Below are 21,719 nucleotides of genomic sequence, written 5' to 3' on the forward strand. Positions count from 1 at the left end.
TTTGCATGTTCCTTCGGTGGTGTAATGAGCAACCAAGCCAGGTGTGGAGACCCCACCGCCGGCCCTGCCTCTGCAACAGCGCCCGACGACCGGCTGTGTCCCCGCCAGCGACCCAAGTGGACACTGCCCAGCGCCTGGAGCAGCGGCCTGGGCCGAAGCCTCGCCCCAGCGTAATCGCCCTGCAAACGCAGCCGCGCGGAGCCATTACACCACCCAGGACATGCAAAGGGCGCCCCCCGGAGGCCGCTGCGGGAGCCGGGCCAGAGGGAGACGCGCCTCCCTCCCCTCTCTTGTCTTCCCCGCCTTAGCTGACGGCCGCCAGCTCCTGCTGCTACCCCCGCGAGGGCTGGAGGTACTCCCGCGAGTACAACGCCATCCTCGGGCCCTTCGGCGAGCTCATGACCGAGGCCGACATCCTCCGCATCGAGCAGCAAATCGAGAACCTGCAAGTGTTGCACAAGGCGCAGAAGCTGGAGGCGCGCCTGGAGCAACTGGAGTTGGAGCTGGAGCAGCTGCTACCCATATCGGCCGCCCTGTCGGCGCCGCGCTTCACCGTCGACCCGCGCCGCATGCACGGCCGCGCCGCCAGCCTGCCGGCCTGGTGCAGCAAGATCTCCACGCTGCTCAAGAGCATGGCCACGCTGCTGGCCACGCTGGGCGGACGGCCCGCGCACCTGGCCGAACTCCTGGCCGCCGACACAGGCCAGCCGCTGCCGCCGCTGTCCGACGCCCCCTGGCGGCCGGGCCCGCTCTGCTTAGGCCGTTCCCATTCGCTCAGCTGGTGCCGCGAGGCTGTGGCGCGCGAGATCCTCGAGTGCGGCGTCTCGGTGCAGCATCTCCGCGCCACCTACGAGCGGCGCGCCCAGGGCCCGGCGGTCCCGCGCGGCCCGCGCCGAAAGCTCTCGCTGCCCGCCGGCGCCCCGGGCCGTGAGCCCATTCTCGAGGAGGACTACGTGGCGGCCGGCCCCGGCGAGCCGAGCAGCGCCGCCGCCGCTGCCAACGGCATGCTGCCCGCAGAGGAGCCCCTGGACGTCCAGCGCCCGCCCGAGGCGCCGAGCCGCCAGGCGGCGCTGCCCGAACCCGAGCAGCTGGCGCGCAGGCCGCCGTCCTCCACGGAGCTGCGCGGCGTCCAGGACTACATCGACATGCGCAAGGAGCGCATCGTCTACCTCTTCCTGGAGCATTGGCGCAAGTGGACCTTCCGCGGCCCCGGGCGCCATGCCCAGGTGCGCCTGCGCAGACTGCTGCCCCGCGTGGTGGCGGCCTGCGCCGGCCTGAGCCCGCAGGCCGCCGCCGCCGCCCCCCGGCCCCCGACGGGCGACGGCCGGGACCGGCGGCTGTTGCACCTGCTGAAGCAGCGGCAGGTGGTGGGCAAACTGCTGGGCCACTGGCGGAGCCTTCTGCGGAGGGTGCCAGCGCGCCAGCCCCGCGGCCCTGGCCTGGCGCACGGCTTGTACTGGCCCGAGCACTTCCTGCCACCTCTCGACGGCGGGGCGCCCCCGACCTACGACAGCCTCACGCTCGACCTTTTCATGCTCGGCTACTTCCAGCTTCTGGAAATGGGCCTGAGCCGCGAGGAGCGCAAGTTCCGCCACCTGCTGTGCTACGAGATGTTCGACCGGCTGGGCAGCCACCCGTGGGAGCTCATCCGTCTCTTCCACCGCGTGGTGCTCGAGGAGGTGGAGACCGGCCGACGCCGCTGGAGCGACGGCTTCGAGGACCTTAGGCGCCAGTTCTTCGGTGACACCCCGGAGGCTGAGCCGGCCCGGGAAGAAGAGGCGGAGATGCCGCTAGGGGAAGGGACAGAAAAGGGGGAGAGGGAGCCGATCGAAGAGACCACTCCAGCTCAGATGGACGACCGGCCAGAGAGGCAGCCCGAGGCCCCGACCGCCGCGCCGCAGCTTCCACCCCCGCCAGCCGCGCCTCCCCCGACGTCAGCCCCTCCTAGTTCCGGAGCCCCCGCCGAAGACCCCCTGGAGCTGGTATCTGAGATGGGCGAGTTCAGCAATGAGGACATCTGCCGATACATTGACCGAAGCTTCTCCTTCTGGAAGGAGAAGGAAGCAGAGCTTTTTGACATCTGAGCCGCAGAATTCGGAATTTACCCTTAAGCATCTTAACCCGGGCCTGGATGCCCTTCGGATGTCTTCCGGAGGCCAGAAGCCGGCAGGAAGAATCCAGGACAAGACGAGTGACCTTGGAAAACCCAGAGTGCCTCAGCCTTTTCGATGCCATCTTGTCGGGATGTGGGGCATTGGCCGGAATGGACGGGGCACGCACAGGGCAAAGCAGGTGTTGCCCTGTGCCCCTACAGAGATGCCTGGCTCCGTGTGGAGCCAGGTGGAAGAAGCAGCCCCTCTGAGTGCGGGACCGTGGGTCCCCCTTGGGGCTGTGTGGCTGTCTTTCTGTCTTTGGTTTTTCCCTGGAGGTCACAGCTACCTCTTTGGCGAAGATCAAAGGAGCCATGTGTGCAGTGTTCGTGTGACGTATGCAGATGCATTTTCCTCTGTAACTTGCGAGTAATAAACACCTTTGCTGTAAGCTGCCTGTGTTGGATGCCCCCCCCCATGTCATTGCAGCTGAACACTGGTAGAGCTGGTGTCTACTCCCTTTGAGAACAGGACAGGCATGGGCCAGAGGTTCTTCACAGTGGAAACAGGGATGAGTCGGAGCCTCTGAGCTGGCAGGGTCTGTGGGTGTCAAGTATGAGTCTGCCAGGAGATTCTGGGTCACTGGTCCGGAGCCATCCATCCACCTGCCCCCCAGTGGGAGATCTTTCTCTGCTCCCCTCCCACACTCAGCTCTGACCTCGCTGGCACTGCCTCTAGGACTCAGGGACCCAGGTTATGGCATTTTCATCCATTTGTCCTGTAGAAGGGCATCCAAAGGGCCTCTTCCTGCAACTCTATCTGTGTCCCATTGTCCCTGAACCCTGCAGGTCCTCTGGGTGGGGGTGAACCCTCTGGCCCCTTTCTCCCAGCCCAAGCCGGCCCTGAAGCCTTGTGCTGTGTTTCAGGAGGAGGAGGAGGAGGCCTGGCTGGCCAGCATGCCTGCCTGGAGGCGGGACATCCTGCGGAAGAAACTAGAAGAGGAGAGGTGAGCAGGCGAAGACGTGGGGCTCAGCAGGGTGTCTTGGTCGCGTCCCTGAGATGGTGAACCAACTAAGGCTGTCTTTTTTTCTTCCAGGGAGCAGAAGCGGTGAGTGTGGGGTTGGGCCTGACCTGTGTGTGTCCCCATCCCCCCCCCCAGTCACAGTCCTTGGCCTCTTCATCCAGCCCCATCTTGAGCACATCCCCTCACCACTCAGCCTTTGGCATGGCCTCTCTGCTCCCAATAATGTCACCAGACCCCTCTCTCCCAGCAGCTTAACCACTGCCCCCCGCCAAGTCCAGCTCTGATGCTGTAATTACCTGTTCCCAGTTACCCAGCCCCCACCTCGTGCTCACCTAGCCTTTCTGCCCTGCAGTCAACCCCACCTCAGTATCAGTGACCTACAGCATCTGTCCCTCAGATCTTTCGCTTTTGCCTTTAGTAATCTAGCCCACCGCTGTCCGATAAATGTATAATTTAAGTCACATATGTAATAGTAAATTTTCTAGCAGCCACAGTGGCAAAAAATAAAAAGCTATAAGTGAACCTAATAGTATATTTTACAGAGTTCCTGTCGTGGCTCAGCGATAGCGAACCCAGCTAGTATCCATGAGGACGCAGGTTCCATCCCTGGCCTCGCTCAGAGAGTTAAGGATCTAGCATCGCCATGAGCTGTGGTGTAGGTTGCAGATGCAGCTTAGATCCTGCATTGCTGTGGCTCTGGCATAGATCGGCAGCGGTAGCTCCAATTCAACCTCTAGCCTGGGAATCTCTGTATTCCACAGGTGCAGCCCTAAAAAGGAAAAAAAAAAAAAAGATGGAAAGGGAAATTCCTCAAAAAAATGATATATTTTACTTAACTCAATATATCAAAATTCAATATAGAGTAATCAGAGCAATTATTGAGCTTTGTACGCTCTTTTAAAACTGAGTCTGCCAGGCGTGATGTGCCTTTTGTGCCTGCAGTGCATCCGCATCCTGACATTTCAAATGTTCAACAGCCACGAGTACTTAGCAGCGACCTCATCAGCAGTGCAGATCAAGCCATGCGCTAATAACCTGTCCCCAATTACCCAGCCCCTGTCTCCCAGTAATGAGGTCCCTTTGCTTCCAACCCCAGATACCAGTAACCCAGGCCCCAGTAATTTCCTGCTCTGCCCCCAGACTACTGCCTCCTCACCCTCATCCACACTGTGACCCAGCTCCTCTTTCCAGTAACACCCCCAGCCACCAATAACCCAGCAGAGCCTCTCGCTCACACAGCCCCTATGTGTGGGTTCCCCAGTGGCCCCAGTCAGCCCCCAGTCAAGCCCCTCTGTCCCTAGCAATCCACCCCCATTGCCTCCTAACCCAACCCCGTCCCCCATCAGGTAGCCTTTCTGCTCCTACAACCCGCTGCTCTGCCCACTGGTTTTTGTGTTTTGTGTTTTGTTTTTAAGGGCAAGGCATTCGGAGGTTCCCAGGCTAGGGGTTGAATTGACGCGGTAGCTGCTGGCCTACACCGCAGCCACAGCACCACAGGATCTGAGCCGTGTCTGCAACCTACACCACAGCTCACGGCAATGCCGGATCCTTTAACCCACTGAGCGAGGCCAGGGATCCAACCTGCGTCCTGATGGATGTGCTGGTCAGATTCTTTAACCACTGAGCCACGAAGGAATTCCCTCTTCTACTGTTCATTAGTCCCTCTGTCCTCGGCAACCCAGCCCCTGCCACCGGTAACCCACCCCTTGCCGCCGGTGGCCCCTCCTGGGGCCTGGCTGGCCCTCTCACGCTGGCCGGGGATTCTGCCCCCACCCCATGCCTAGGAAAGAGGAGGAGCGACAGAAGCAGGAGGAGATGCAGCGGGAGAAAGAGCAGTCGGAGAAGCTGCGGACACTCGGCTACGATGAGAGCAAGCTGGCGCCCTGGCAGCGACAGATCATTCTGAAGAAGGGGGACATCGCTAAGTACTAGTTGCCGCCCTCCTGCCTGCAGCCTTGCGAGCTTGGGGGGCCCCAGCCCCCGCCCCGGCCTGCCCCGCTCGGGCGGAAGGGCTGGGAGCCGCACCGCCCTCCCTCCCGCACCGGATCCCCTCTGTGACCGCTACCCTGGCCCCCGCACCCTTAGCCCGCGGGCGACGCAGGAGTGCGCCCGCCGCCGCCGCCGCCGCCGCCGCCGCCGGCGCAGTCGCCCAGAAAAAGTGCCCAAGCTGTTAACGCAAAAAGATGCTGCTTATTTGCATGCCTATTTACATACATTTGCATGTTCGTTGAATGTCAAAGTGTGCAGAGCTCTCCCCAGCCCCGTAGGTGATGATCTCTTTTCCTGCGGGGGGCGCGCCCGGCTGCCGCCCCCTCCCCCGCACCCCGGAACCCGCGTTGCTGGCGCATCCTGGGCGGAGGCAGGCCCCGCGCTCGGGGAAGGGGCTTTCCTCCCATTCTGACCCACATCTGCGCCCGGCCCAGCCCCGGCAGCATTTCCCATCCCGGCCGAGGGTTTCCTCTCAGTCATTTGTTTACCAGAAACGGTGGAAACTGCAAACTACCCGTTGGGACGGAGTTGCCGCTCCTGGCGCCCCACCTCTGCCGCCACCTCCCTTAGGTCTGCGCGCCGTCCCCAGCCAGGCCCCGCACTCCCCGGCCCGTTTCACTGCCCCGGTGGAATGAGTGGAGGACGAAAGACCCTGGACCTGTGTCTCCAACTGCTGCCTCCCAGGTCCCCGCGCCCCCGCCGTCTCGCACCCCCATTAAAGCTCTCAGCCGCCCGGGGCTCAGGTTCACTCTCACTCGCCGTCACCGCGACTTCCTCTCTCCTCGGGGTAACTGGGCCACGGCGGAGCGGGAGGGGCAGGCTTGGGCCTCGCACCAGAGACCACACTGGTCTCCACCGGGGGTCCCAAACCCTGGGACGGCAAGACTTGTGGCCCTTTCGACGCCCCCCGCCCGCCCCCGGAAACCCATCCCGGGCTGCCTAAAACCCGCGGCCCCGCGGAAACACCAAGCAGTAGCTTTTCTTCGTAGATTTAATACCAAGGCCTCGGCCAAAATCGGGCGGAGAAACAGCTGAGCAATCTCGACGCCCTCCCGAGCCTCAACGCTGATGCTTCCTCGCCTTAGCTGGAACCCTGGGGGCGCGCAGGGGTGAGGCTGGCTGGCGCTGCTACGCAGGGCCGTGCCAGGGGTTTTAATAAGTGACATTAAATGTCTACACGCATAAGTAACCGTACTTAGGGCTTCTGCAAGGGCTACCAGAGCCCCGAGCTAGCGGGTGGGCCCCAGCGTCACGGGCCACGCTGCAGGCGGCTCCGCAGGTCCTCGGCGCAGCCATCCAGCCCCATGCGTTCCAGGGCCGCATAGACGGCGGCCAGGCCGGCGGGCTGCTGCTGGCGCCAGCGCTTGAGCATCTCGTACTGTTGGTCGCGGAAGCGGCCGACCTCCACCTCCACCGCCTCGATCTCCGCCTCGCGGAGCCCCAACGTCCGCACGAACTCCTTCCAGCGCCTCGCTGGCACCGCGTCCATCACGTCGTAGAGCTGCGGGCCGGGCTGGAGCGTGGAGGCCGCCGAGCCTGCGGGGGGCGCTGGTGAGGGCGGGGACGGCGGGCCTGCAGACGGGCCAGAGAGAGCGGAATGGGGAATAAGGGCAGGAGTCAAGCAAGGGACAGGGGCCCGGGGCAGGACTGCGTCAGGAGGTCCACCTGGTCAGGGGATGGGAGGTGGACACATGGCCTCAGGAAACCACAGCGTCTCACCTGGGACTCAGGAGAAAGGGGTCAAGGCCTCAGGCCTCTGAAGTCCCTTACCAAGAGCTCTGCTGGGCAGCTGGTCCCAGGGCCATGTCACTTCCGGGCTGGGCAGCTCCTGGGTCTGGAGAGAGCCGGGGGACCAGCTGCTGCCCACCAGCTGGACAGTGCAGACCTTCTCACTACTGCCGGCTGCCACCAGAGGGGTGTGGGTGCTGTTTGGGGGTGAGAGCTGCGTGGCCTGGAAGACAAGAGAGGCCCCGGGTCAGCCCTGCTCGCCTAGCGGGGCCCCTTTGCTGGGGCTCTGCCTGGGCATGGGCACCCCTGGCTCAGGCAGCAAACATTGCCCAGCCGCCAGGCTCTCTCCCTGCGACCCCGTGAGGGGTTGCGCCCTCTGCCTGGAATGCCCTGGCTCTGCTGTCCTGGCAGAGGCCTCATCGCGGTGGCACCCATCCTGCTGAACTCTTAGCTCCCGTTTATCTGTCTGGTCCCCAGTAGACTGAGGATAGGCCCTGAGCTGCTCTCATTCCCTGGCAGCTCGGCACGTGTGTTGGTCAGTCTCCTCCGTGCCAGCCACCATGCCCCACACTGGATCACGGGTTCTAATGAGGCCCCAAGCTCTCCACTCCAGAAGCCTGGCTCCCTCTCTTGCTAGAACACCACTGAGGATCTCACCTGTAGGGGGGTCAGGGCCTCCACTCCAGCCTCACCTGTTGAGAGAGACAGAGTTGAATCAGGCACCAAGCAAGGCTCCTGAACCCCGGTGCCAGTCCAGCTGCACCCCCTTCCCAGCACATCCTGCCTCAGTTTCCCCCTCCAAATCAGGGCTGAGTGGGCTCTGGGCTGCCCAGCCTGACCCCAGGCCTCCAGGAGTGTGCGTATTCACCTGTGCACCTACCGGGAACCATGGCCTTGCAAGGCTGGCAGCGGCGGTATGTGTAGGTCAGGGTGGCGCCAAGTAGGAGTGGGGCCACCAGGCCTGCCAGGAGCACCTGGACCCAGAACACTGAAAGAGCAGCTGGTGGGTGGTGGGTGGCAGCTGTCCCCCAACCACCCCTTGCCCCTGCCAGCTCTCCCACTCCCTTTTCCAGCAGACCACCTACTGTGCCTCCAGCCACAGACAGCCACACAGGGCTCAGGACAGCTCCCAAGGGTGCTCCTGCAAGGGGAGGGGATGGGGTGGAGGGTGAGCGTGTACACACTCAGGACCACCTGGCATCCTCTCCATCCTGAAGGCCCTTCTCCCCGAGAGCCTCACTCTACCCTAAGTTGCCGAAAGGTCACTGGCGTCCCAGGAACAAGAGCAACAAACTCGGATTCCTGAGCCGTTCCTAGACTAGATCGGGGGAATGTCAGCTCCGGGATTTGCCTACTCTGTTCCCTGTTGTTTCCCCAGCAACCAGAACAGTGTGTGGAAATGATGCTCAATAGACACTTGCTGGAGGTCCCGTCGTGGCACAGCGGAAAACAAATCCGACTAGGAACCATGAGGTTGCAGGTTTGATCCCTGGACTCCCTCAGTGGGTTAAGGATCTGGCATAGCCATGAGCTGTGGTTTAGGTTGCAGATGTGGCTCGGAGCTGGTGTGGCTGTGGCTGTGGCATAGGCTAGCAGCTGTAGCTCCAATTAGAGCCCTAGCCTGAGTACCTCCTCCACATGCCATGGGTGCAGCCCTACAAAGCAAAAAAAAAAAAAAAAAGACACTTGCTGAACAGATGAGTAGATAAAGTTAATCACCCCTTAATCATCACCCCGGATGGAGCCTAGTCAAACCCCCAGGTTCCGATGGGGAAGCCACAGATTGGAGAGGTCAAGCAACTGGCCTGAAATCCCTCAGAGAACAAGGGGCTGATCTTGAATCTCAGCCCAAGTTTCGAGGCTCTGTTAATGGTGACTCTGTCTGTAAGTGATACATCTTATCCTCAACACAGGGCTGGAACGTTACTAAAGGAAACTCTGTCGTAAAAAGATCCGCCCCCGTATTGACCTGACATCAGCTGAATGCAGATTTCTCTTTACCCTTCAATGTTTGCCTAAAGTGGGCCCACCCACTGCAGGGCCAAGCCCCCTCCTCCCTGCCCCTCGAGTCCCCCTCTGCTCTCAGCCTCCCTTCCCCGAGCCCAGGGCAGCCAGGAAGTTACGTGGGACAGGACACGCAGCTGTTGCCATGTTCGTAGAAGCCAGGCAGGCAGGCCCCACAGTGGGCGTCTTTGCTGGAACCTGCGGTCCGGGAGATGGCGTGGGTCAGGGTGGGAGAGAGGGAGGCAGGGACAGGTGGGGCGGGGGGTAGTCAGCCCGGAATCGGGATACTCACAGGGTTCCTGGGTGTGGCGGTGCAGGGCCCCACAGTCTGTGCACTGGCGGCAGCGAAAGGGGGAGCCAAGGAGACACTGGCTGACAACGCACTCCATGAACCAGCCTGGCCTACAGCCGCAGTGGGTGTCCGCCACCGCCGAGCAGTTCTTCAGGACCACCTGGGGGGCTGGTTGGAGATGGGGGACGGGGGAGACCAAGGGAGCAGAGGCTGTCAGAGCCAGAGACCCCCACAGAGAGGTAGGACAGGAACCCCGGGGAGTGGAGATGGGGACACCAGAGACAAGGCCACCCCCAAAGTGAGAGAAGAGGGGGGATCACCACAGAGCAGACCAGAGGCTGGGGCACGACCAAGGACAGGGTGGTCATCAGGATGAGAGCCCACAAAGGCAGCCCGGGCAAGATCTGGGGGGAGGGGCTGCCTGGTGGGCACGGAGCCCTCCCAGCCCAGGGTGGGACAAGCCAGCCTCTTCTGTCGGAAAGACCCTGGCCAGGGCTTGTCCTCAAGAGTCCCTCACTGAACATGAGGCAGCCCCTCACCCTGCTCATCACAGGCCTGGCAGCGGGCACAGCGGGTCTCGTGGTGGTTCTCCCAGGCCAGGAAGGTGCCCTGGGGGCACGGGAGGCAGGTGGCAGCACCGCAAGGCTTTGTGCAGGGCGCCTTCAGGTAGTGACCTGTGGAAGCCAGGCTGGGGTCAGTCAAAGGCGGTGCCTACCGTTCTCCCCCTCCCTGTCTCTGTCTCCCTACTTCCCTTCCGCCCTCCCCCGACCCAATCCCCAGCCTGCCTGCCACCACTCCCGGCCCACCTGTCCCCCTAGTCGGCCCTCACTCACCCCCAAGTCCCTCCTCCCCTTCAGCCACTCACCGGCTGGACAGCCCCTGCAACAGACCAGACCGTTCCTCTTCTGGTTGGGGACACAGTCACAGTGGGCGCTGGGAGTGCTGCCCTGGCCCCGGGCACCGGGCAGCAGGAGGAGGAGGGCCTGGGGGACAGGGTCCGCTGGTTCCCAGCCGCACTGCCTGGCTGGGAGCCTCTCTCCACCCAGTCTCCCCCACTCAGAGGCCCCAGCATCTGCCCTCAGGGCAGCCCACCTGCCGGGTCCTTGGGGGCGGAGGTGACTGACTTCCTTCCCCTGCACACACCAGGCTTGGGAGAGGCCGACTAGAAGGTTCCTGGCAGCCCCAGCACGTTTCCCTTCCACCAGGGCAGGAATCGGGCAGCCCCACCCCACCATGCTTTAGGTAAGGTGGGGAGACCATGCTCTCTCTCCGCCTGGGGACCCCCCCCCCACCTCCCTGGGCCCTGAGCGGGTGTTTCCTCTCTGCGGAAGGGCTCCGCCCCAGTGGAGCCGATAACTAGGTCGGAAGGGGGACTGGCCTGGCCCCTCCCTCCGGCGGGGACCCAGGCCCAGCAAGGCCCCAGGTCGTGCCCCCAAGTCCCCACTCACCACAGCTACCACCACCGCACATGGCCCCGGCCGCAGCTCCATGGCCCTGGGCGCCACGCTGGGCCCTCCAACCGGGGGTTCCCCGCTCCGCCTGCCCGCTGTGGTTGGGGCCCAGCCTGGTGCCCGCAGGGCCCGCCCCCCACCCCAAGAGCCCGCCTCAAGGCGGGGGGGGGGGGGGGACAGGGCGGGGCCACTGGTCCCTGGAAGTGAGGCCTCAGCCTGAGGTCCCTGCACCTGAGCTCACCTGAGGCAGCGGGTGGGCAAGGTGGGTGACAGCCGGGTCCCCATGCCCTGTTCTGGCTTCACCCCTGAGACCACAACTTCAAAGCTCTCCCATTCTGGCCCGGGAGGGGTTGGGCCAGAAGTTGGCAGGTGAGAGACCCCCAGCCCCCAATACTGCACAGTCCCCGCCCTGGGGGGGTGGGGAGTCCTGGAGGGCACTCTCAGCAGAGACCCACCCTGGCCTAACCTCACAGGGGTGGCTCAGGACCAGGCCCCCTAGGGCACCTCATCTGGGAGGGCACCTCCCCACAGCTCTAATGGTGGGCCTCACGGCTGTGGCCGGGGACAGGGGTGTATCTTGAAAGGACTGGTCAGGCAATCTCTGCCCCGCTAATTCATTTCTGCTTCCCACAGTCCCTTCCAGCCATCCCTTCCCCACCCCCAGCCCCATGGAGGGGGCAGGAACCCGGGGAGGCACGCGAGTGCACCCGGAGTCCAGAAAGGGGGGACTTCCAAAAGCAAAGGACTCTTTCCAGTGGAGTATATACAAGTCTTTATAAAAGAATCAAAAGCTCAATAAATATGCAACTTTACACAGAGCCCAACCCAAGCCTGGGGTGGCCAGAGGGATGGGGTGGGAGCGAGGCGCCTGAGGGCAAGGGATTGTCCCCTTTGGGGCCAGATGAGGGCGGAGGTGGGAAGGGTTGCCAGGGTCCCAGCCCTGGAGCCCAGCCGGGAGGACTGGCACTGGAGGCCTCAGGGAGTATTGGGCAAGGGACCCAGTCTAGGCTGGGGGGCAGGTTAGTGACAGTGGCAATGGTAAGGGGCCTGCAGCCTGGGCCTCTGCTGAGCCCTCCTCCACTTCCATCCAGCCTGGCAAAGTGCACACTGGGGCCTGAGGGCGGTGGCAGGGGTCCTGCCCGGCCCTCTCCCGGAGGCATGTTGTCTGCTGTCCCTTGGTCAGTGGCACCCCTGGGGGTCTCCCTCTGCTCAGACCTCCCTGCAGTGGAGAGGAGGGGAGAGAGAGTCCTTCCTTGACTGATGGCACCTGGTGGGGCTCCAGCTCTCTGCCCTCCTCCTGCGCATCCTCAGGCCCCTCCCCTGCTGCCCACCCACAGACATCCTCACCGGGCACTGGGGCAGGTCTCAGGCTCCTACTCCCCTCCCCAGGCATGACCGTGCCCCTGACCACTCCCGGCACTCAGGGCCCCCAAGTGCCAGCACCCGGGGCCACCTGTCCTCCACCCCAGGCCAGGCCAGGCCACTCACGAGGCAGTGAGGGTGGAGTTGAGCAGCAGAGTGGTCCTGATCCGGTAGAGCTGGGCCAACGTCAGCTTCCTGTGCTGGGCCGAGGTCCCCGGCGGGGGCTCAGGCTGGACCTGGGGCAAGGCCCCCGAGGGCAGCTCTCTGCTCCTCCTGGGGGGTCCTTCTGGCTCCCCACCTGGGAAGCTGGCTCCACCCTCCAGCTCTGACAGCCCGGGGCCACTGCCAGGGCCCGGTGTCCCCTGGCAGTCCCAGCTGGGCCCAGCCTCCTGAGGGGATCCCCGAGGCCTGGCGCCAGGGACGGTGGCAGCCAAGCAGAGTTCCGACAGGCTGCGGCTGGGGGCTGGGGGCGCTCCCCGGGTGGTGGCCCCTGACAGCAGCTGGAGGAGGCTGGCCTCGGATTTGGACTTGAGCAGGTGGGGCAGACAGGGCAGCAGCTGGACGGGGGTGCGGCGGCGGAGGCGGGGCGAGGGTGGGGGCGAAGGCGCCTGGGGTGACTCTGGGGGCCGGGGGGCCAGCTCCGCCACGGGGGCTGGGGCCACAAAGTCTTGCAGGGAGGTGGGGGAGAGGGTGCCATAGGCGGAGTCCATGGAGCAGGAGCGGCCGTCCGCCGGACACAGGGGCAGCAGCTCGCGGGTGGGCGTGACGGACGAGGCGGTGGTGCTGAGTGAGGTCTCGTCTGATTGGGAGCTGAAGGGGCCACCCTCGAATTCGGGGGACGACAGCATCTCCCCGGGCTCCACCACCACCATGGCCAGGGTCTCCGTGGAGCCGTCCGAGGCGCTGTGGGGCCGAGGGGAGGGAGTCAGCCCCGCCAAAGGACACCTAGACATGCGGCTACACGCCGGGTGATGCGGGAGGGCCACAGCCTCTGCCCTCCCAGAGCCCAAGGCTCAGAGGTGGCACGCAGGCAGCACGTGTGCCCCCAATGCAGATTGTCAGTAACGCTGCCTGTCACGGCCACGGCACTCTCCTGCTGGATCAGCTCTGGGCAGCTACCGCTAATGGATCAGAGGTGGCACTCAAGTTGCAAATCATCTGCCACGTCCCCTGTTGGACTCTGGGGGGCGGGGGGGTCAGAGTCACCACCCCCACTGCCTCACCCCCACCCAATTCATATCGTATAGTCATTCTGAGCAAGGGGCTGTGACTGGGCACTGCCCAGCATTAGCGGCCTTGGGGTCGGGAGTCCTGGGTGGCAGCACCTGCCCTGCTCGGGCTTGCTGGGTGGGCCTGGGCAAATATACCAGTGTTGAGAGTTAAGGCTGTTGCTGCTTTTGCGCAGGATGGTGGGGGAACTGGCCGCCGAAGTGCTACTGTCCCCTCCTTCCTCTTCCTCCTCTTCCTCCTCCTCCTCCTGCTCATCCTCCTCCTCTTCCAGGCTCTGCAGGTGCTGCTGGCCGCCTGGCTGCTCCTGCACACGCAGCTGCTGCAGCTGGTTCTGCAAGGGGTGGGTACACAGAGGCAGCAAGGGCTGTGAGCAGTGGCCCCCACCAGGCCACCCCGCCTGCCTGCCCACTGTTCCGCTCTCACCTGGGCATTGTAGATGGCATCCACCCAGCCACGGCACAAAGCCTGGCCGCTGGCCTGGAACGTGTAGGCCCCCACAGCGCAGTGGAACTCGTTCAGGTAGATGAGGAGGAAGGAGCCTGGGGAGGAACCGCTTGCATCAGTGTCGGCTGAGACCATGGCCCCTGCCCATCACAAGCCCTGCCCAGAGGCAGGGGGCCCGGCTCCTCACCAGGGTCCCGAAGCTCCCGGCACACGATCCTGTCCACCAGCAGCGGTGGCCTGATAACCTTGGTCCTCTCAGCCTTCTTCACTGCCTTCGTCACCAAGAGCAGGTCCGTGAAGAGGAAGCAGTACACGTCCATCTGGGGTGGAGGCAGGGGAAGCCAGAGGTCAGGGCCAGGACAGGGACCCTCAGCCTGTCCCAAGGGGACTCAGAGTTAGTCAAATACCTCCCTGTGCTCAACCCCTACGGGCCGGAGAGGAAAATTAAAAGGAAGAGTAAGAGGACTTTCTTTCACTGAGCAATATGCTTGTGATTCATTTCAGTTAAAAGTTTACATGAGAGAAGAAAAGGGAGGTGATTTTAAAATCATGGTTTGTAGGCTCTGGCTTACACGGCACCTGAAAAATTAACAGGGCAGTGGCATGTTTCTGGCCTGCTCATGGAAAGGGCCCCATCCCTCCCACCAGGAATGCATGTGGCACTGACAAGTGGGCTAGAATGGCACCTGAAGGGCTGGGATCCTGCTGCTGTGTTTGTAAAGAGTAAACTGCAGGCAGATAATCATTCCTCATGTGATCATAAAGTCACTAGGTTGTTCTTTTTTCTGTTTTTACGGTTGCACACGAGGGCATACAGAAGTTTCCAGGCCAGGGGTCGAATTGGAGCTGCAGCCACCGCCCTATGCTACAGCCATAGCCACAGCCACAGCCGCAGCCATGCTGGATTCGAGCCTCATCTGCAACCTATGCCAGAGCTTGTGGCAATGCCCGATCCTTAACCCACTGAGCAGGGCCAGGGATTGAACCCACATCCTCATCAACACTATGTCGGGTTCTTAACTGGCTGAGCTATAATGGAAACTCAAGTCACTAGATCTTTTTTCTTTATTTTTTTTTTTTAGGGCCACACCGGAGATTCCCAGGTTAGGGGTCCAATTGGAGCTGTAGCTGCTGGGCTACACACTACAGCCATAGCAATGCCAGATCCGAGCCACGTCTGCGACCTACATCACAGCTCATGGCAACACTGGATCCTTAACCCACTGAACAAGGCCAGAGATCGCACCTGCATCCTCATGGATGCTAGGCAGATTCGTTTCTGCTGAGCCATGATGGGAACTCCTCAAGTCACTAATTCTTGAATTGCCACCCAAGTGACTGGGCAGCTGTCTAGGGAGGGGAAGGTTGGAAGGAAGGGGTGGGGTCCAAACCCACAGGGCAAGAGGGGGTGGGGCAAGGCCCAGGTGTGTGGTGGTCCCTGGAGTCACCTTGCTGTCCTTCCCCTCCTTCATCCTCAGGCTCCCTTCCAGCAGCAGCTGTCGTGTCTCCTCAGGGGAGGCGCCAGGGATGGGCGCTGTCAGGTCCAGATGGAGAAATTCCCTCAGGAGCTGGGAGGTGGGGGGCAGGTGCGGGTCAGGTCAGGGGCTGGCTCCTCATCCCAGCTGAGGGTCCTCAACTGAGATTCCCAGCCCAGCCCCATCTGCCAGTTTGGCCCTTCCTCGCTCCCAGCAGGACCAGGCCCTTCCTCACTCCCGCCCCCCACCCCACCCTGCACCAAGGACAGAGGCACCCACCTTGTCCACCTCGTCGTTGCTGCCCTCCACCACCTCGTAGGCATCTATGCGGCTCACCACGGCCGCCAGCCGTTGCCGCTCCTGCCGCTGCCGCATGCACGTGTTCACGTGGTGGATGAAGCGCTCCACCGAGCCGATCTGCGGGGCGGGCCAGGGCAGCTCAGGCCTGGGGTCGGGAGGGGCTGCGAGCCAGGGAGGGACCGGCCCCCCTGTCCTAGTTACCATGGTGACGATGGCCTCCTTGGCGCGCGGCTCGTCTGTCTTCCTCAGCACCGACTTGAGTAGCAGCGGATACTTGGTGAGCCGCTGGTGGGGCTTGGCCAGCATGTCGCTCAGCTTCAACCGCTGGCACTGCTGGTGCTTCTCCGCCCACTGAGACGGGGAGGCGGGAGCGGGGCTCAGGGCAAGCTCCGCCCACCGCCTGCCCCATCCCCACCCCCCATGCACCTGCAGCCCAGGTGGGCCCCGTCCAGGGCCCCTGCCCACCAGCGAGCCCGACCCGCCCTCACCGTGATGTAGGCCCGGAAGAGGTCGTTGTCGCGCAGGAGGCCGCGCATGTACTCCATGCAGCCCTCCTCCTCCATGCAGTATCGGATGTAGGGCTTGAAGAGGGAGCCAAACTGCGCACAAACACAGCACCGGTTACTCGTGCTCCCCGCGGGCTGCGCCCTGCACGAGCTTTTCCCTTCTGCGACCACTCCCAGGGCCAAGCTTAGGATCCCTGGTTTCAGGAAACAGCCTCCGCGAAAGCGATCGCCCTCGGCCAGGTAGCAAGGGTACCTCGCCACTAGGGCACATCATCGCTAGGGGTCCTTCAGGGCACTGGTCAGGGAGAGGTTGGGGTGACGGGATGAGGCTGGCGCCCCAGCCCGGCCTCAGTGTCCCTGCCTGTGTGCGACGACCCAGCCGTACCATCTTAAAGCCTTTGAGGAAATCCCCAGGCTGCAGCAGCGCCCGCGTGCGCCGCGCCTTCTCCAGCACCGGCGCCATCACGCTGCCCCACAGCCCGCGGTGCAGCCGCGCGATCTCCGGGATGTTGCTGAACAGACGCTCCACCTCCACCTGGGGGCGGGTGGGAGGGAGGTGCGCTCGGCCCCGCCCCTCTCCCAGGCCCCGCCCACCGATCCTTGTTTAACCCCTTTCCCTACCCCTCACTCCACCAGTAGCCTCTCCAACTTTCTCCCCGCCCCGCCCCCTAGCGACAGGCCCCGCCCCCTGGCCAACCCACCCTTTCTTCAGCCCCACCCCTTGAGGGCAGGCCCCGCCCCTCACCTACTCCACTAGCGAGCCCCTCCCTTGCTTCAGCCCCTCCCCTATCCCGTTACTTCCCGGTACCACACCTCACACAGCAGCCCAGATTCTTGCAGGTTCAGGAGGCAGCACAGGAACAGCTGTAGGCGCAGGGAGCACGCCGCTGGGGGTGGGGGGGGCTGTCCCAGTCCCGAGGCCCCACCCAGACTCTTAGGCTCTCCTCTACCCCTTCCCCATCCCAGGAGGCCCTGAGGCAGTCTGGGTCAGAGAAGGTTCGCCCTTTGAGAATAGACCCCGCCCCCCTAGGGGCTCCTCCCACCCAGACCCTGCCTGGAGAGAAGCTCAGGGAGAGTGCCCTTGCCCACACCTGGAACTCTCCTCCAGCTCTGCCCTAGCTCAGTCTCCAAGCTTCTGCCCAGAGGGTGCCTTCCTTGCACCCATGAGCCCAGGACAGATGCTCCCGCCAGGCTTCCGTCGTTACACCTCCCTCCCCCCGTGTCCACCCATCCTGTCTCCGGTCTAGGGTGTGGGCTGCCTGGCACCTGGCACACAGCAGGTGCTTAGAAAGAGCCATTGACTGATGAGAGGACGAGGTCTGTGTAGCTCAACCTGGCAAGCTGGCCCTAAGGCCCCTCCCAGGAATCACCTCCATCTCCGGGGACAGCCCTTCTCCCACTCCCCCTGCCCTGCTTTGTTGCCTGGCACCTGCTCTTTCTGAAAAGGCCCACATTCGGCTTGCGGCATCTGGAGGAGGCCATGCGGGGGGAGGGCAGAGTGGCTCTGGGGGGCCCCCCACTCACGTTGGTGATCACTCGCAGTTTCTTGATGTAAGAGGCCTCTGTGTGCAGGAGCTCCCACACCGCCTCCTGCTGGTGGCATTGCCGCCGCGTCAACTTCTGTGGGAAGGGCAGAGTGTCTCCAGGAGCCCCAAGAGCTCGGGGAGCGGGCGGAGCAGAGCGGAAGGGCGAGCCGCCCCGCAGGCACCCTTTTCCCCAGCAGAGCCGCGGAGGTCCCTCAAGGGCTGGGCCAAGCGGCACACACTTTCGCCTGCTCTTAATGGGTTAATGATGCCAGCAGCCCAGAGGGCTGCCCAGTGGAACATTCTGTCACCCTAGGAAGGGCCCCGTGGAGCCAGGGGATAACGCCCTCCTCCCCTGAGGGAGGGGGCAGCACCTACCTCATGCCCGTCAATGAGCTCCCGCCAGCTGTCCTCCAGCCGCAGGCAGGCGTTGTCTTCGTCCTCCTCCTCATCGCCTTCCTCCTCCCATGAGTCCTGGTCGAAGCGCAGCCTCCGCGGCAGCCGGGGCAGCCCGAAGAGGCCGTAGGCATGCAGCTTGCCCTCCAGCTGCTCCATCTTGTCCACCTCCTGAAAGGAACCCCGTGGTCAGGGGCAGGGGGCAGGGCCAGCCAGCTGCCCTGCCCCAGGGCCCACGGGGCCACATACCCGGCCGAAGGCACTGGTGCTGGGGCCTGAGCTGAAGAAGCCGCTGAAGCGACTGGCTGCCCGGTTCTTCCAGCTGTCACTGCCACCGCTACTGCTGCTGCCACCACTGCTGCCACTGGGCAGAGAGCAGCTGGAAGGCGTGGGGGGCTCCTGCCCAGGAATGCTCGCCTCCCCCAGGAACTCCGACATGTTCTTGCGTCGGCGGCCGGGGGCCTGGCCAGGGAGCCGTGGTCAAGGCCAGACCCACCCTGACCCCAGGGCCCCACCCCACAGTGGGTTTCCAGGACCTCAGGCCGGCCTGGGAGGGTCTCTGCAGGCCCCCCCACACTGGGAGGCCACCGCCCCTGAGAGCTATGCATGTTCTGGGGGCTGCGAGGTCCTGACAGATACAGCTGGGCCACCCCTCGCCCCCCACCCCCGGCCAGTGGCCTGAAGCAGGTGGGGAGAACACTCAGGGTCACACGTGCTCAGCTGCACTTAGAAGCACGGGTCCAAGGCGACCCCTGACATGCAGTCATGAACACAGCCAGTAACACACACAGCCTCGCCCCCCGCTCCCCACAGTGTCGGCTTAGACACAAGGCACAGAATCCTTGGGCACGAGCAGACTCTCTGATCACCTTGGCGTGTGGTTAGACCCAGAGAGGGCCCTGTATTCTCAGAGCCAGCCCTATTCACAAAAGGGGAGATAGAGGCCCCCAGAGGGGACAGCAGGTGGCCCTCCCCACCCCCAGCCCTGACACAGCCCCTCCTCACCAGGATGTCCAGGCTCTCCCGGCGGATCTGGGTGTCCACGCGCTCCTGGGTGGGGGGCCCAGCCCCAGTAGGCCGCAGGATTGGCAGACTCAGGGACTTGGAGTCCTTCACCCCCTGCTCCACCTTTCCCTCGTCCCCTGGCTTGGCTGGGGTGGCATCAGGGGACAGGTAGAGGACCTCAACACCCAGGCTCAGTGGAGGAGGGGGCCCCAGTCCTCTGTCCCCCGAGGATCCAAACCGAGGCCTAGCTGCCCTCCCCCGAAGCCCCGCCCTGCCAGTGCCCATCCCAGCAGGGACACCTGTATGGTAATGAGCGCCTGCTCAAGGCCATGGCCAACGGGAACCTGAGCCTGGCAAGAGGCACCCATCCCAAGGGAACCCAGCCAGGCCCCAGCTACCCTGCCCGCCTGGTCATCTGCTCACCTTTGACCCGCAGATAGTGTCCCCCGAACCTGTAGGCCTCGAAGGTGAGGGACAAGGGTGTGTTGGACTGGTCCAGGAAGATATCCACTTTGCCTGGGGCGATGCCCTTCCTTTCAAATACTGGCAGCAGCACCTCCCTGGCCCAGGACAGGACGTGCAGATGCCGGGGGCGGTCACGGGCACCCCACCCGATCCGCAGCCCCTGCTCCGTCCTGCCTGCCCCGAGGAAGGGGGAGACACCCACGGGGTCACACACAGGTTGATGGGCACACACACACCTGCGCACAGAGGCTCACACGCTCCTGCACACGTCCACACACAAGCCAACCACCCAGGCCCGCACACATTCCTGTCTACACACCAGGGCAGACACTGAAACCTCGCCGTCCACACCTAACCACCCCTGGGGACTGGGCCACACATGCAGGGGTTGGAATACACACACAGGCCCTCATGGCCCGTCCCTTCACCTGGGGATGCACAGCATATGGTGCCCACAAGAGGGGGACCCCCTCATTCACAGCCCACCACACAGACACAGGCGTACCTGCCCCCTCAGCCCCACTGCCCCGGGGGCCAACCAAGCCCTACCCCAGAGACTTCTTCTTCATGGCCGGTACAATCTCCGGCTCGATGTCCACGTTCAGGTCAAATTTCAGGGTGAAGCACTCCTTGCTTGGGTCCTGAGAGGACGGGGGTCTCAGTTCTGCACCTCTCATCCCTTCCCCTCTGCACCCCAGGGCCCCAGATGGGAACCCCAGCAGGGGAGTGAGCGCAGGGATCTCCCAGCCCTCGTCTGTCCCAGGGAGGCCCCCAGCTCCCCCACAGCAGGAGGCAGATGCTTCTGAGCATCCCCCACCTGGGCCAAGGCGGGCAGGGCTGGGACGCAGGGCAGGGCGGCGAAGGAGGCACAGGCCCACCCCGGCCCCATCCCTGGCCCTGGGGTTCAGGGAATAGAAAGGGGAGAGGCTGTCGGCTGCCCGCTCTCCCAGCCTGGGGGCTCCTTACATCTGTGTGTCTCCTCCTGGCTTTTTTCTTGGAGAGTTTCAGGCCCGTGCTCCTCCGGTCCCTGCAAGGAAGCCGGTGAGGGTAGAGGTTGGAGGCTTGGGTAGGCCCTCCCCAGGGTGGGATGTGAGTGGGCCCCGGCTGGCTGCCCCCGGCCTTTCCACCCTGAGTAACCAGGTAACTCAGGTTTGCTGCAGGCAAGCCAGGGCTCACCGGGGCTGTGCGCCCTCTAGTGGCCAACTTGGGAGTCACACCCAGGGTACCTAGTCAGGCGCAGCGTGATCCCAGAAGACCTTGGAGGCTCACCCTCCAGGAATTCAGGGGCCAGGTGGGGTCTCCAGGCAGCTCTTCAGAAAACCCTCTGGTCCCTGGACCGGTGATCTGAGACCCAGCCTTGGGACCCTCCCAGGTGTCTGCTGGGTCCGCCCGCCGACCCTTCACCTACCCTTTGGCATCCATACAGCTCTCCTCCTCCTCCTCCAGGTCCATCGCAGGGCTGGTGCGTGGGGGGCATGACCGGGTAGACACGTTCCGAGCCAGGACAGAGCCTTTGGAGTAAAGCGGGAGTGGGGTTGTGGCTGCTCCCTCCCCAGCCCCCTCCTTAGCCTTCCACCATGGCCGTCTCCAGAGAGACCACAGCCTACGACTGACCCCCAACTAGCCAGGGCCCCTCAGTTCTGTGACAATAAAGGACTCAGTCACTGCTTAGCACTTATCTACCCCCAGACTCAAGAAGACACCCCTGGTAATGCCCTGCCCCCCAATACAAATCCGCCTGTGGCCTCAGTTTACCCATCTATAAAATAGGGGGAAAGAAGCCCTGCCCTGGGGTTGTTGCAGGAAAGAACCAAAGGCCATGGCTCTTTCTTGCAGGTGTTCCCTCCCCCAGCACTGTGACCACACCCAAAGTCCCAAGGGGCCCTAGGAGAGGGGAAGAGTCCTTTTGTCCCTCTGACCAGCTGGGAAAGGAGACAAAGCCATCCAACATAGCCAGTAGGTGGTCCCTGGTCAGCAGGAGGGGTTTTTTGTTTCTGGCTGCAAGTCCCTCCTGACCCGCCCTCGCCCACTGCCTCTGCTCACGGGAAGCCTGGGCTGGAGAATCTGCGCAGACATCCCCTGTCCTGAGCACAAGAGGGAAGGGGGCTTCTCCTTGCTGGTCGGGGACCCGGAAGGGGCAGGGGCAGCTGTGGGATGTGCGGGCCCATCAAGAAGGAGTTGGCACCTGGTGGAGACAGTCTTGCCCTCGAGCTGGGGAGACCCAACTTTTTCTCTTGTTAAAAAACTTGTGAAACAGGAGTTCCTATTGTGGCTCAGCAGTCATGAACCCGACTAGTATCCATGAGGATGCGGGTTCGATCCCTGGCCTCGCTCCGTGGGTTAAGGATCTGGCGTTGCCGTGAGCTGTGGTGTAGGTCGTAGATGTGGCTCGGATCTGGCATTGCTGTGGCTGTGGTGTAGACTGGCAGCTGTAG

General features: G+C 63.4%; 3 protein-coding genes across 16 annotated transcripts in view; 1 reads left to right on the forward strand and 2 right to left on the reverse strand.

Annotated features, from left to right (window-relative positions):
* The window catches only part of ESPN (espin), a 31,834-nt gene extending 25,977 nt beyond the window's left edge, over positions 1-5,857 (forward strand). The window contains exons 12-14 of the mRNA XM_047791426.1: positions 3,017-3,096; positions 3,187-3,198; positions 4,899-5,857. Of these exons, the coding sequence (XP_047647382.1) occupies positions 3,017-3,096; positions 3,187-3,198; positions 4,899-5,046 (240 nt within the window). The 3' untranslated portion in view covers positions 5,047-5,857. The remainder of the gene's footprint in view (positions 1-3,016; positions 3,097-3,186; positions 3,199-4,898) is intronic.
* Positions 5,858-6,080: 223 nt separating this feature from the next.
* On the reverse strand, positions 6,081-11,253 carry TNFRSF25 (TNF receptor superfamily member 25). 9 transcript variants are annotated; one of them, XM_047791279.1, is made up of 10 exons: positions 10,576-11,253; positions 9,993-10,110; positions 9,667-9,801; positions 9,128-9,295; positions 8,955-9,033; positions 7,917-7,972; positions 7,700-7,831; positions 7,489-7,523; positions 6,874-7,054; positions 6,081-6,675 (listed from the first exon to the last, which is right to left on the reverse strand). In XM_047791279.1, exons 1-10 carry the CDS (start codon positions 10,615-10,617, stop codon positions 6,353-6,355), a joined length of 1,269 nt encoding a protein of 422 aa, XP_047647235.1. In that variant the 5' UTR covers positions 10,618-11,253; the 3' UTR covers positions 6,081-6,352. The 9 variants fall into 9 exon arrangements, with proteins under 9 accessions (XP_047647235.1, XP_047647234.1, XP_047647236.1 ...); XM_047791278.1 differs by lacking the exon at positions 10,576-11,253 and adding an exon at positions 10,220-10,565; XM_047791280.1 differs by lacking the exon at positions 9,993-10,110.
* Positions 11,254-11,333: 80 nt separating this feature from the next.
* The window catches only part of PLEKHG5 (pleckstrin homology and RhoGEF domain containing G5), a 40,766-nt gene continuing 30,380 nt past the window's right edge, over positions 11,334-21,719 (reverse strand). For 4 of the 6 annotated variants that reach the window (XM_047791267.1, XM_047791270.1, XM_047791271.1 and 1 more), the window contains 19 exons: positions 20,693-20,795; positions 20,251-20,311; positions 19,834-19,925; positions 19,243-19,379; positions 18,820-18,965; positions 18,064-18,276; positions 17,797-17,985; positions 17,420-17,515; positions 16,709-16,759; positions 16,281-16,430; positions 15,878-15,988; positions 15,591-15,740; positions 15,369-15,506; positions 15,063-15,182; positions 13,802-13,934; positions 13,594-13,709; positions 13,308-13,501; positions 12,067-12,843; positions 11,334-11,797 (listed from right to left, as the gene is read on the reverse strand). In XM_047791267.1, coding sequence (XP_047647223.1) covers positions 11,788-11,797; positions 12,067-12,843; positions 13,308-13,501; positions 13,594-13,709; positions 13,802-13,934; positions 15,063-15,182; positions 15,369-15,506; positions 15,591-15,740; positions 15,878-15,988; positions 16,281-16,430; positions 16,709-16,759; positions 17,420-17,515; positions 17,797-17,985; positions 18,064-18,276; positions 18,820-18,965; positions 19,243-19,379; positions 19,834-19,925; positions 20,251-20,311; positions 20,693-20,795 — 2,987 coding nt within the window. In that variant the 3' untranslated portion in view covers positions 11,334-11,787. Of the gene's footprint in view, positions 11,798-12,062; positions 12,844-13,307; positions 13,502-13,593; positions 13,710-13,801; positions 13,935-15,062; positions 15,183-15,368; positions 15,507-15,590; positions 15,741-15,877; positions 15,989-16,280; positions 16,431-16,708; positions 16,760-17,419; positions 17,516-17,796; positions 17,986-18,063; positions 18,277-18,819; positions 18,966-19,242; positions 19,380-19,833; positions 19,926-20,250; positions 20,312-20,692; positions 20,796-21,719 lie in introns of those variants that run through there. The other 2 variants (XM_047791268.1, XM_047791272.1) reach the window with 1 other exon arrangement.

The sequence above is a fragment of the Phacochoerus africanus genome, chromosome 8, assembly GCF_016906955.1.
Source record: "Phacochoerus africanus isolate WHEZ1 chromosome 8, ROS_Pafr_v1, whole genome shotgun sequence".
Taxonomy (NCBI): domain Eukaryota; kingdom Metazoa; phylum Chordata; class Mammalia; order Artiodactyla; family Suidae; genus Phacochoerus; species Phacochoerus africanus.

What these genes read in the sequence shown, in the direction of transcription:
- TNFRSF25 (XM_047791282.1), bottom strand. Translation starts at nt 10,362, where the DNA reads ATGGTGGGGTGGGGCTGCCCGATTCCTGCCCTGGTGGAAGGGAAACGT. An exon ending in CCGCCACACCCAGGAACCCT is followed by an intron (nt 9,034 to 9,127) that starts GTGAGTATCCCG and finishes CCCGGACCGCAG; the next exon opens with GTTCCAGCAAAGACGCCCAC. An exon ending in CAACAGCTGCGTGTCCTGTC is followed by an intron (nt 7,997 to 8,958) that starts CCACGTAACTTC and finishes CACGCTCACCCT; the next exon opens with CCACCCCATCCCCTCCCCTT.